This window comes from Elephantulus edwardii, unplaced genomic scaffold (assembly GCF_000299155.1).
Source record: "Elephantulus edwardii isolate Elephantulus edwardi_28Jun2011 unplaced genomic scaffold, EleEdw1.0 scaffold00015, whole genome shotgun sequence".
Taxonomy (NCBI): domain Eukaryota; kingdom Metazoa; phylum Chordata; class Mammalia; order Macroscelidea; family Macroscelididae; genus Elephantulus; species Elephantulus edwardii.
The window spans coordinates 10248888-10260329 of NW_006399765.1; the positions used below are offsets into that span (position 1 = coordinate 10248888).

General features: G+C 52.6%; 1 protein-coding gene across 1 annotated transcript in view; it reads left to right on the forward strand.

Moving 5' to 3' along the window:
- The first annotated feature begins 4832 nt into the window (after positions 1-4832).
- The window catches only part of SRC (v-src avian sarcoma (Schmidt-Ruppin A-2) viral oncogene homolog), an 18652-nt gene continuing 12042 nt past the window's right edge, over positions 4833-11442 (forward strand). The window contains exons 1-2 of the mRNA XM_006881511.1: positions 4833-5082; positions 5930-6029. Of these exons, the coding sequence (XP_006881573.1) occupies positions 4833-5082; positions 5930-6029 (350 nt within the window). The remainder of the gene's footprint in view (positions 5083-5929; positions 6030-11442) is intronic.

Below are 11442 nucleotides of genomic sequence, written 5' to 3' on the forward strand. Positions count from 1 at the left end.
AAAAAGTTTTTTTTAAAAAAAACATTTTCAAACTAGGGAGCTCTGGTTGCCTAGTGGCAAGAAGCTGCAACTGCAATCCCGAAGACACTCAGTTCAAATCCACCAGATGCTCCGCTGGAGAAGGAGGGGCACTCTCCTCCTGTACCAGTTGGATCCAGTTTGACGGTACACACTCACAAAATAATAATAATTTTTTAAAAAATTTTAAAAAAATTCCCCAACTCCACAAAATAGAGGCCTGTTTGTGCCCTTCGTCTTCTCTGGTTGATCTCTTTGTCCCTTCTGTGACCAGCAGAGGGCCTCTGTATAGCTGGTGTGGACTTTGAACAAGAGGGGTGGTTGGGATTCAGCTTGAAAGCCTGGGGTTGTAGGTAACTGGGTCAGTTGGTCCCACTGGGCACCAGCCCCTTGAGTGCTCATGGTCACCATGACCTCAGTGGAATGAATGGGTTGCCATGGAAATTGGCCTTCCCTGTCCCCCAAGTCTCTTGGCCGTCCCTCAGGAGCCCTAGTTATCCCTTGGGTCGTTAACAGACTTCCCCAAGGCCTTTCTGGCTGGATTATTTAAGCTGGATAGTCCCCAGAGATCCTGCAAGCCACGCCTGCATTGGGCAGCCTGGCAGCCCGAGGCCCAGGGGCCCCAGGAACTAGCCGAGGTCCTTGCAGGGAGCCGAGTCTCAGAGCTGGGTTTGGGGCCCAGAGGGGCTAGCGCCAACCAGTCCAGGGAACTTTTTACTTGACATAGGCTTTCAGAGGGAATTCTGGGCCAATTCCAGAGCATTCACCATCCTTTGGAGGAGAATGGGCATCCACCTCCCTGGAATGTCCAGAACCACACAGTAACCGCTGACGTGGCCACTCGCCTCCTGTGCTTGGGGCACTTTGGAGTGCCTCCTTCAGTTGCTATGCGAACCCCATTGGGAAAACAGCCCCCCCAGGAGGCCGGGGATCACACAGCTGGTAGGGGGCAGGGCTGAGTCTGGGGAGTCTGCATCTGTGCTGTCTGACTCCAGATCCAGTGTTGGGGGCTCTCTTGCCTTTTTTTTTAAAAAAATGAATTGTTGTACATTTTCTCCCCCTATTCCTCCCCCAGCCCACCCTGCAATGTATTCCTTGTTCCAGATTGTTGTCATACGTATGTCTTGCCTTTAAAAAAAAACAAAAAAAACCCCACAAACCACCAAACAAAAAAAAAAATCCCGAAAAACCACCAAAAATTTTGTAGTTTTGGTGCAAGTATATGCAGCAGAACAGCTTCCCATTCAACCTTTTCTACATACATATTATTCAGTGGCATTAGCTACTGTCTTAGTTATCTGTTGCAGCTAGAGCAGAGATACCACCAGTGGATGCCTTCAGCAATTAGAAATGTATTCTCCTACAGTTTAGGAGGCTCAAAGTCCAAGTCCAGAGTGTCCCGCTTTGTCTGTCAGTTGTGGAGGAAGCCCCTGTGGGCCCCTCATTCCCTGGAGACCTTGTGTTCTGGCCTTCCGTGGTGCAAGGGGCTCAGGTCTGAAAGGACACACTCCACTCCTGACTGTGATTTCTTGGTGGGACTCAGGGTCCCTGTTCTTGGCTCTCTTTGTTTCTCCTTTATCTCTACTGAGATAAAGGGTATTACCTGGCCAAAACCTAAGGGAACACACCTTTCATCCCATTGAGGTTGTGATGAGATTAGGGAATGTTGCATTCCCTTCTTAATCCTCTACTACTGACTGTTTGGTTTATTAGGATCACAGAGATCACCACACAGCTTCCCCATTACGTCCATGTGTTTTGGGAGAACACAGTTCATAATAGTGTCATTTATCACGTCATGTCAACATTCTCACTGTTTCTGCATCTCAGTGTTCCACTCCATTCACTGTCCCCCACCCCAACCTTCTCATTCATACTTTAGAATAACTATTGGCCATTTAGGTCATTTTCTAAAAGCATATACTACTCAAGGGTGACCTTCTTGACTTTTGGAGCTAACCTGCTATTTAGTTAAAAGATGGCCCTCTGGGAGAGTTTCACTTCAAAGCTGAGAGTAGCTGGGGGCTGTAGTCTCAGGGATGCCTCTCGTTTAACAGACCCAGTGAGACTGGGCGATCTGAGCATTTGCATTTCTGTTCCACATTTTACTTCCTTTCTGCCAGCTCCCCTTGCTATGGTCCTCATTGGAATGCTTGGTTGTGGCAGCCAGGCTCCACCTGGCCTCCAGGTAGGACAAGTGCCATCAGCCCTATCAATAGGCTGCTTCTCTGATTCCTGAGTTCCCATCTTTTTCTTTTGCTCTGGACAAATAGAGATCAGCAGCTTACAGACTTTTAAGACCCTCGAGACGGTAGTTATTCACCATGTTGGGAGGTAGAGCATGAGCTTTAAGAGCTCTATTATGCCAGGTGACTGAATTGCTCCATGAGACTGCGACCTTAAGTCTATAATAAAACTAATCCTGTGAGGTGATTGCTTATGTCTAACAACTACTAGAGCCACTATTTGGAAGGGGTGTGTGTATGTCTGTGTGTATATGTGTGTGTGGGAACCTCAGCCAGCCTCTTTGCTTTTGAGTCGAAACCAGTTCATGTCTGACCCTCCAGTAATCTCAGTACATTTCCCATCTTTCTCCTTTGGAGCCACTGGTGGATTTGAACTGCAGGAGAGGTACTACCATTGGTTAATAGCACACTCCCTACCCACTAAGCCACCAGAGGTACTACCATTGGTTAATAGCACACTCCCTACCCACTAAGCCACCAGAGGTATAGTTACATAATTAGTTATATATTCCTAAGAATTTGCCACAAAATTATATATAACATTACATAGTTATATATTTCTAAGAATTTGCTACAAGATTATATATAACAAAACCTCAAAATGTATTGCTGTCAAGCTGGGAGTTTTAGAGCTGACCCTTCCTTGGGTTTCCAAGGCTGTAAATAGCTCAGGATGAGATTGCCCATCTTTTCCCCCTAAGAGCTGCTGGTGAATTTGAACCACCAGAGAGGCATGACTTTTGGGGCTAGCAACACAGCTCTCTTATGGACCATGCCACGGCAGCTCCAGTGAGAGACAGCATAGAATTGACCAATACATCCTTTTTTCTTGTGGACAACTTAGTGACATCAGTTACAGAAGCCAAGTTGTGTACACGTCCCTTTCCCATCACCCTAAATTAAATGCTTGTCTCACTCTTACCCATAGCATGCTTTGAGAATGGTTAAAGACTTTAGGTCTGGTGGGGCTGGCCAGAGTCAGGGTCAATATATAGTGATTTATTGTAATGTGTTCTAATCATGCCCGCACAATACCATTGAGACCCCTGCTTTATCCCCTGCTTTGCAGATGAGGACGCTGAGGCCCAGAGAGGGGAAGTGACTTGCCCGGGCTCACACAGCAAGGATTGTGGAGCAGGGCTTCTTGTCCAAGACCCCTGACTCCACTCCTGGTGCTCTGCTGAGATCGCAGGCTGCCTCCCAGGTCCTCTGGGACAGCCCCTGCTTTCCTCGAGGTAGGTGATGATGGCTCATTCAGGGCTGCTGAGATGAGGGAGCCGGGAGGGGCAGCCATGATGGGAGGAGACTCCAGCCACGCTTGGTGGGAAACAGAGTGAATCAGGGCGGTAGAACCACAAAGGGGTGGCAGGACCATGGGTGGCACATGGCAAGTATTCACCTTGATGTCCTCTGCTCTTCCCGTCTCTGGGTCTTACAGATATCCATCTCAGATATCTCAGAACTCTTGAATAATCACTCATTCATGCATTCATTAATTCATTCAACTTCTTTTTTTTGTAAATTATTTTTATTACTTTTTGTGAGTGTACCTCAAATCAGATCTGACTGGTACAGGAGGAGATTGCCCCTCCTTCTCCAGCAGAGCATCTGGTAGATTCAAACCACGTACCTCTGGGATTGCAGTGCAGCTTTTTACCACTAGTCCACCAGAGCTCCCTTTCATTCAACTTCTTAATGAGCACTTCCTGTATGCCTCAGCCTGGGCTAGGTACTGGGAACCCAACAATGAACAAGACACCCACAAGAGTGATAAAAGAATGGTACAAATGGAAAAGTCCTAACTGGGACACATGTTCTCAAGGAGTGGCATGAATGTCCGGGAGATTTGGCCCCATAAGAGGAGTCAGGAATATGTCTTGAAGGTGATTTTTGAGCTGAGGACTGAAGGAGGCATGCATGGGTTAGTTACCCTGGTGAAGTGGTCAAGGGAGAGCATTCCAGGCCTAGGGAACAGCATGGGTAAAGGTCCTGTGGCTAGAGTTAGCTCCTAGCAATCTCTCCTTAAATGCCTTTCAGCTGGGTCATTCCCTTGACCTGGGTCATTTAAACAGAAAGATCACTAGATCACTTCAAAAGAAAGAGCTGCTTTTAGCTTCTTCCTCTGGTGTTAGATAACTTCTATCAGGGCATCATAGTTTCTTTGAGTATGTGCTCATTTAATAATCCATCAAGGAGCTCCACTCTGCGCTGAGTCCTGGGGACATGGACATGACTTAGATACCACCCTGTCTGTAAACAAGGGGCAGCAACATTGACTTGAGGGGAGTAGGGGGCCCAGCGCTTCAGTTTATGTTTCTTCTGTGTCTGGCCCTGTACCAAGGAAGCCCTTTATAGAAGCCATCATTCCATTCTCATTTTAAAGGTGAATAAACCAAGACCCCCAGAAGCCAACTCACTGAAGATCCCATAGCACCCCGTTTTTGGACTTCCATTTTTCCATCTGTAGAATGGGTAGAGCTGAAACCCATTTAAGGGGCCCAGGAGGCCCTGCCTGTGCCCAGTGCCCCCTTTTCACCCAAGGATCCTCTCTTGCCTTCAGCCAGGACCATGGGCAGCAACAAGAGCAAGCCCAAGGATGCCAGCCAGCGGCGGCGCAGCCTGGAGCCCACCGAGAATGCCCACGGTGGTGGTGGAGGGGCCTTCCCCACCTCACAGACCCCCAGCAAGCCAGCCTCTGCCGATGGCCACCGAGGCCCCAACGCGACCTTTGTCCCAGCAGCTGCTGAACCCAAGCTGTTTGGAGGTTTCAACTCCTCGGACACAGTCACCTCCCCGCAGAGGGCGGGGCCGCTGGCTGGTCAGTGGGCCTGGAGTGAGGGTGCTGGGTGTGTGTGTGGGGGTCCTGTCCTTTCCCGCTGGGCAGAGGCCATTCTGCCCTGGCATAGAGACACCCTTTGGGCTGTTTCTTTCTGTTTCTCAAGAGGAAGAGCTAGTCATCATGGGGAACTTTGGGGGTTTTCTTGAGCCTGTGGGTCAGGAGAACTCGGTGAGCTGTGAAGGGTGGGACACCACACACATTTGAGGACACATTTCCTCCCCTGCCCACCCCCCCCATGGCTCTTGGGTTCATGACTCAGATACAGAATGTTAGAAGGTCTAGCGATGTAGGAGTAGAAGAGAACACTAGAAGGGGGAAGCGAGGCTCCAAGAGGGGCCAAAGGACTCCTCAGGACACTGTGGGGACCACATTTGAGGCCATGCCTCATGGTCCATGCCACACACCCCGCTCGGGTCGGTCCTCAGGTAGGTCAGGATAGGGAGCCAGTGTGTGGCCGAGGAGACCCTGTGGGTGACCAGGCTCAGTTTGGGAAAGGGAACTGGCTTCCTGTGAGGTTTGGATCAAAGTTGTTGAGATGCCCCTTGCGCCCTCTTCTGGCTCCTTGGGGCATAGCAGCTCCAGATAAAGGATTCTTAGAGGAACAAACTAAAGGGAAAATAATACCTCAGCACACTCAGAATGTCACACACGTGGGTATATACACACAACCAACAGCTTATTCACAGACACCCTCGGAGTCACAAAGACAGGCACAGACCCACAAACATGCTTGTTTATTAGCCAAGGACATGCTTGTTGGCCCCTACTATGTGCTGGGGACAGCACCTGCAGCATGTCCCCCTGAAATATCCCACCCTCTCCGCAGGTGGAGTGACCACCTTTGTGGCCCTCTACGACTATGAATCGAGGACAGAAACTGACCTGTCCTTCAAGAAGGGGGAGCGGCTCCAGATTGTCAACAACACGTGAGTTGTCTCCTTCCTTGTTGCCGTACAGGACCCCCCTCCCCCCACCTGGGCCAGAGCCACCTCTGAGCGTCCCTAGATGGAGCCTGACCACCCCCGGCCTGGGCCAGAGCCACTGAGCGGCCCTGGCTGGAGCCCGAGAGCATCAGGATGGGCAGTGGGCTGAGTGTCAGGGTCCAGAGTACCTGCAGGCAGGCTGTCAGCTTCCTAGTGGGTGGGAGGGCGATCCAGGTGGGGGTTGTCGACCTGGGGCTCCAGGCAGCCAGGTATCTGGGCCCAGTATGTATAAATGGGGGGGCAGGGAATGAATATTCAGAACCCCAGTCCCAGACCCTGGGGAGAGACATGTGGTCAGGGAAGAACTGGACCCTGATCCCAGGACTATACTCTTATTGTGAGCTGGTGTTGGAAGGCAGGGACATCTAGAGTCCCCAGCTAGGAGGAGAGGGCCCACACTGGGACAGTTGGGATAAAGTATCTGATCTGAAGAAAGGTCAAGATGGGGCATGGGGACAAGCTATGGAGATGAGATGTGGGGGTGGGGGTGGGGAACTGTGAAAGTGTTAGATTCACGTCCAGGATTCCAGCTTTGGAATAAGGTAGGAGGCAGCCTAGAGCCCAACTGGTCTAAGGAAGTCTGGGTGCCTCCTGCAAGCTTTGGGGTCCCTGAGGGCAGGGAACAGGCAGGAGTGAAGCCAGGGTGAATGCGAGGCCCTAACTCTTGGGTGAGGGTTCTCCTGTCCCCTCCCACTTCTCTTGCCCCAAGAACACAGAGAGGAGGTGGGCAGGGCAGGGCTTGGGAGTGGACAAGAGGTGTAATGCTTTATGGGTAACTAGGAGTTCAAACATATGCCCGGTGCAGGAGCAGGGCTGCCAGCAGAGGGCAGGGCAGAGCCTTTGGCCCCACTGCTATCCTGCTGTCCCCTTGGCAGGGGCTCCTGTGGGAGGCCCACCCTTCCCTAGTCCCGGTCCACGCTTGCTTCCTCCAGCCCTCTCTCAGCCTCTCCCTCTTTCTGCTTCTCTCTCGCTGGCCTTTAGGAGGAAGGTGGATGTCAGGTGTGTACGCACTATGGGGGTAGTGGGCTGGGGAAGGGGTGGCGCTTTGCTGGGTTGGAGAGGGGTACTGTTTGCATGTGCTCCCACCCTCAGTGGCCCTGCCTGTGGTCTCTGCCTCCTTTGGCTGCATCCCCCTCCCTCCCCAGCTTTCCCAGCTTAACTTGGCTCCACGCACCAGTTTGACCAGGCCCCAGACCCTGAGACCAGGCTGACGGGGCGGGAGGGTCCTCCCATCGTCTTTCCATTCACCATCCCACCCCCTCCCCATCTTCCTGCCCTCACCTTGAGTGCCAGCTGCCTGCAGGGCCCGTGTGGGGCTGCGAGGAGGTCTTGTCCACACTTCCTGTTACTTAGTATGACCAGAGCCAGCCCTGATCCCCAGTCCAGGCTGCGGGGCAGGCAGAGGCTGGGGCTAGCTCAGCGATAGGGAAGGCCTGTGGTGCACTCTTCTCTGGTGGGGACAGGAGCCCTGAAGGAAGGACAGTTGTCTGGGAGGTGGACGTCTGATTGCAGGAGGAAGGGGAATGGAGGGAGTTGGCACCTGCAGGCCTGCGGAAGGCTAGGGGGCGCTAGAGAGTAGAGTCCGTCCCTGAACATCCCCAAAGGCCTGGCTAAGGAGATGGGACATCAGCATCCCCAAATCAGTCCTGCTTGTTCATGCCTCTCTTGGTGCATGTTACACCTTCTGCCTGAAATACCATCTCTTGCATGTGTGCTCGGCCAATGCCTAGTCACCCCTCACGACCCAGCTCAGGAGCCCCTTCTCAGTGAGGCAGAAGTGAATAGAGGCGTCAGGAATTTTGACCCATGTACTTGCACTCTCTGCTGCTGCCCCACCAAGGTGTAGTGATGAGGTAAAAAGCTGTCTCAATATTGCAGATGAGGAAACTGAGGCTCAGAGAGGTGAAGGCAATTGCCCAAGGTCACACAGCTCCCAAGTGGTAAAGGCAGGAATCTCTCCTCTCCCTCAGACTGTTGTCCAGGGAAGAGACTTCTCCAGCATTCCCTGGCTTGTCAGAGTCCTGGTGCAGCCCTGGCTAGCTCTCATCACCAGCCGGCTAGCTCTCATCACCAGCTCCTTCCATCTGCCTTCCCGGAGGCTGGGGCCTCCATCAGGGCTTCTGTCAATCCCACTTCAGAATTCCCATGGCATGTGGGTGTGTACCCAGCTGCTGGTGGTGAACAGGATGAACCAATCAATAGTGATAAAACTGCTGCCATTGGTCCTGCTTGTGCTGCAGATCAGGTGTGAAGTGGGTCCTGTGCCAAGCGCTTGAGTCCAACGTGACTTTATGGTCTGCACCACCACTGCCCTATGAAGTGGGGACTCTTATACGCTCCATTTTACAGATGAGGAAACTGAGGCCCAGAGAGTTGAAAAGTCTTGTCCAAGGTCACACGGCTAGAATGGCGAAGCTGAGATGGACAGGCAGGGTCCTGGCCTTAGTAGGAGGGCTCAGGGGAGGTGCACAGATGCCAGCAGGAAACAGAGCCACACAGGTGAGGGGACACCAGGATGGTGGCACTACAAGACAGATGGCAGCAATGGGAGGGCAGCTCAGAAAGGACCGTAGCTGCAGCAGATGTGTGGAGCTGGGAGTGGCCAGGGAACTTGATTCTGCCCCTTCCAGCTGCTCTCAGGGGCTGTTTCCTTTCCTCCCTCTGTCTTTCTGTCCAGGCCCTTCCCTCCCTCCTTCCTGCCTCGCTGGGGAGGGTTTGGCCCAGCCTGGAGCTGCCAGCAGGGCTGAAGTGACAGAGCTCCTGTTTTGGAGAGAGGGTCTGCCTCAGGAACCCTTCTCCCCTTCACGACTCTCAAGCCCTCTTTTGCCAGAGGAATTAGTGACACTGGACGTGGAGCTGGTGTTATAGGAGCTGTGTGTGTGAAAGGATCCGGGGGGGCTTAGTGGAAGACGAGCTGACCAAATGGGAGGTGTTCTGATCTCAACTCTGATCCAGGGACCACCCTGCCTGTCCTTCTCGATTGTTGCTTGGGGCTCACGATTCCCTGGGACCGTTCCCCTCCCCTTGTTCATACCTCCCCCTCCCCCTGTTTGAGTGAGGTGGCCTGTGGAATCCAGCCTGAGAAGCCCACCCATGCAGGGCTGGATGCAGGTCAGGGAAGGCGGGGAGCCTGGAGGTGAACCTACCTGTTACTGGGGCTGGGTGAGACCGTCTGGTTCAGGGTCCTCACAGTGGTGACCTCTGGATGACTGGTCCCAGGTCTTAGTCCTCTGAAGTGAGACCCAGGATTCACGGAAACCCCTGAGGTTTGAGGCCTCACTGCCGAGCCTGCTGACCGGGGAATTGGGGCCCCTTGGAGGTGGTCTGCCTCTGGGTTGCGTTCTGAGTTACTCTTTCCTCTTCCACTCAAATTCTAGCAGTTTCTCATGGGGGGGGGGAGCTTTCCAGTGGACAGAGCCAGTCAGTGACACTTGAGCTGTCTGTCCCCTGCCCCCTGGGTACTCTGTTTCCTCTGCCTACCACCAAGTAGGGTCACCTCAGAGCTTCAGACTCAAGGACCCTGCCCTCCTTCTGCCCCCCTCACCTCAGACCACCCAGGCCTGTGGCCTCAGGGCAACTGACCATTTGGTCTACCTGGCCATTGCCTACCCCGTAGCCAGCCTCGGCCCCAGGGCTGCTGGACTCAGGGCTGGCCTCTAGCTCATCTGTTCCCTAAGTGTTCTTCCTGACGAGTCTCATCATCCCAAGTGAATTAAAACTGTCAGTGCCCCAGCATGACACAACTTTCCACAGTGGCCCATAACCCATATCTGCCCAAGGTTTAGCATCCAAAACTGAGGACCCCATGATGCAGAGAGGTGAGGCCAGTTGCCCAAGGCCACACAGCTAGTGGACAGCAAACAGGATGGACAGCTTTAGCTTGGGAACTCCTGGTTCAGCACTTCCCTCTCTGGCCCCACAGGGAAGGGGAGAGGGCTGACAGGGAATGTGTGGTTCCCTTCCCTCCCTTCTGCCTGTCTGATGAGGACCAGGCCTGGGGAAGAGGCCGGATGCAGTAAATCTGGTAGATTAATGCTGCTGTCAGTTCGGGCTCAGGCGCCGGTTAATGGTTAATGACCCTGCCAGACTAGACTGCTGTGGGAAGCTGTGAGGGCCCAGGGGGAGCAGCCAGCTTGCGGCCACCTGTGGCAGTTTTGAGTCTCCCAGACCTTTGAGACCTAGGAGGTGGGAGTTGCTGCTTCCATTTCACAGGCAGGCAAACTGAGGCACAGGGGGGTCATCTCAGCTGAATCAGACTCACCTGCTGACTGCTTGCCACATATTGCCTATAAGGAGGATTCTGGGAATATGATCTCCTTTTTATAGATAAAGAAATGCAGACTTCTGTGACAATGGGACAATCAAAACAAACTTTCAAGGACTATTCAACCTGAGTCCTTCTGATCATATGGAGATTTTTGGAAGTATTTCTTTGAGTTTATTATGTTTAATTTGTGTATAAAAGATGCTTATCTAGATGATAACGTAATTATGATAAAAACAAAAGGGGGGAAATATGGGAAGCTATACTAAATATTTGTAATAAACAGAATGCTATTTAAATAAAAAAAAAAAGAAGAAAGGGGAAAAAAAGAAATGCAGACTCAGAGAGGGCAGGATGCTTGTCCGAGGCCACACAGCAAATTCTGTGGGAGATGAGAGCTGAGCTTCTTTGGTTTAGGAGGGCGTGGAGGGACGCAGTGGATTTAAAGACAGTTGTTTGGCCCTTTTCTGGCTCATGTGTGAGCACCTACTCAGTGCTAGGCCCTCACAATCCCTGTGAGAAGAAAGGCATGAGTATCCCCATCTCACAGATGAGAAAATTGAGGTCCTGGAGAAGCTGGTATCATGTCCAAAGCAGTCTCACCCTGGGGCAAAGCTCCGGGCCATACGCAAAGCTGAGGCCAAGCCATGGGTGGATCGTGAACCCTTTATTAAGATAATATATCCCTGCCCCCTGTGAAATAAAATCCCCCAAACTGGAACGTGAAACCCAGACTTAAGTGTGGGCTGGCCTTTGCTGGCAAAGTTGGGGTAACACCAGGAGGTTGAGTGCCGCTCTCTTCTGGACCCCTCTTAGCCAGCCTCAGGCACGTGCTCTCTCTGAGGGGCACATGCTCTGCTCTCTGGGGCACATGCTCTCTCCGTGGGGCACGTGCTCTCTCTGTGGGGCACGTGTTCTCTGAGGGGGCCGTGCTCTCTCTGTGGGGCACATGCTCTGCTCTCTGGGGCACATGCTCTGCTCTCTGGGGCACGTGTTCTCTCTGAGGGGCACGTGCTCTCTCTGTGGGGCACGTGCTCTCTCTATGGGGCACGTGTTCTCTGGGGGGGCCGTGCTCTCTCTGTGGGGCACGTG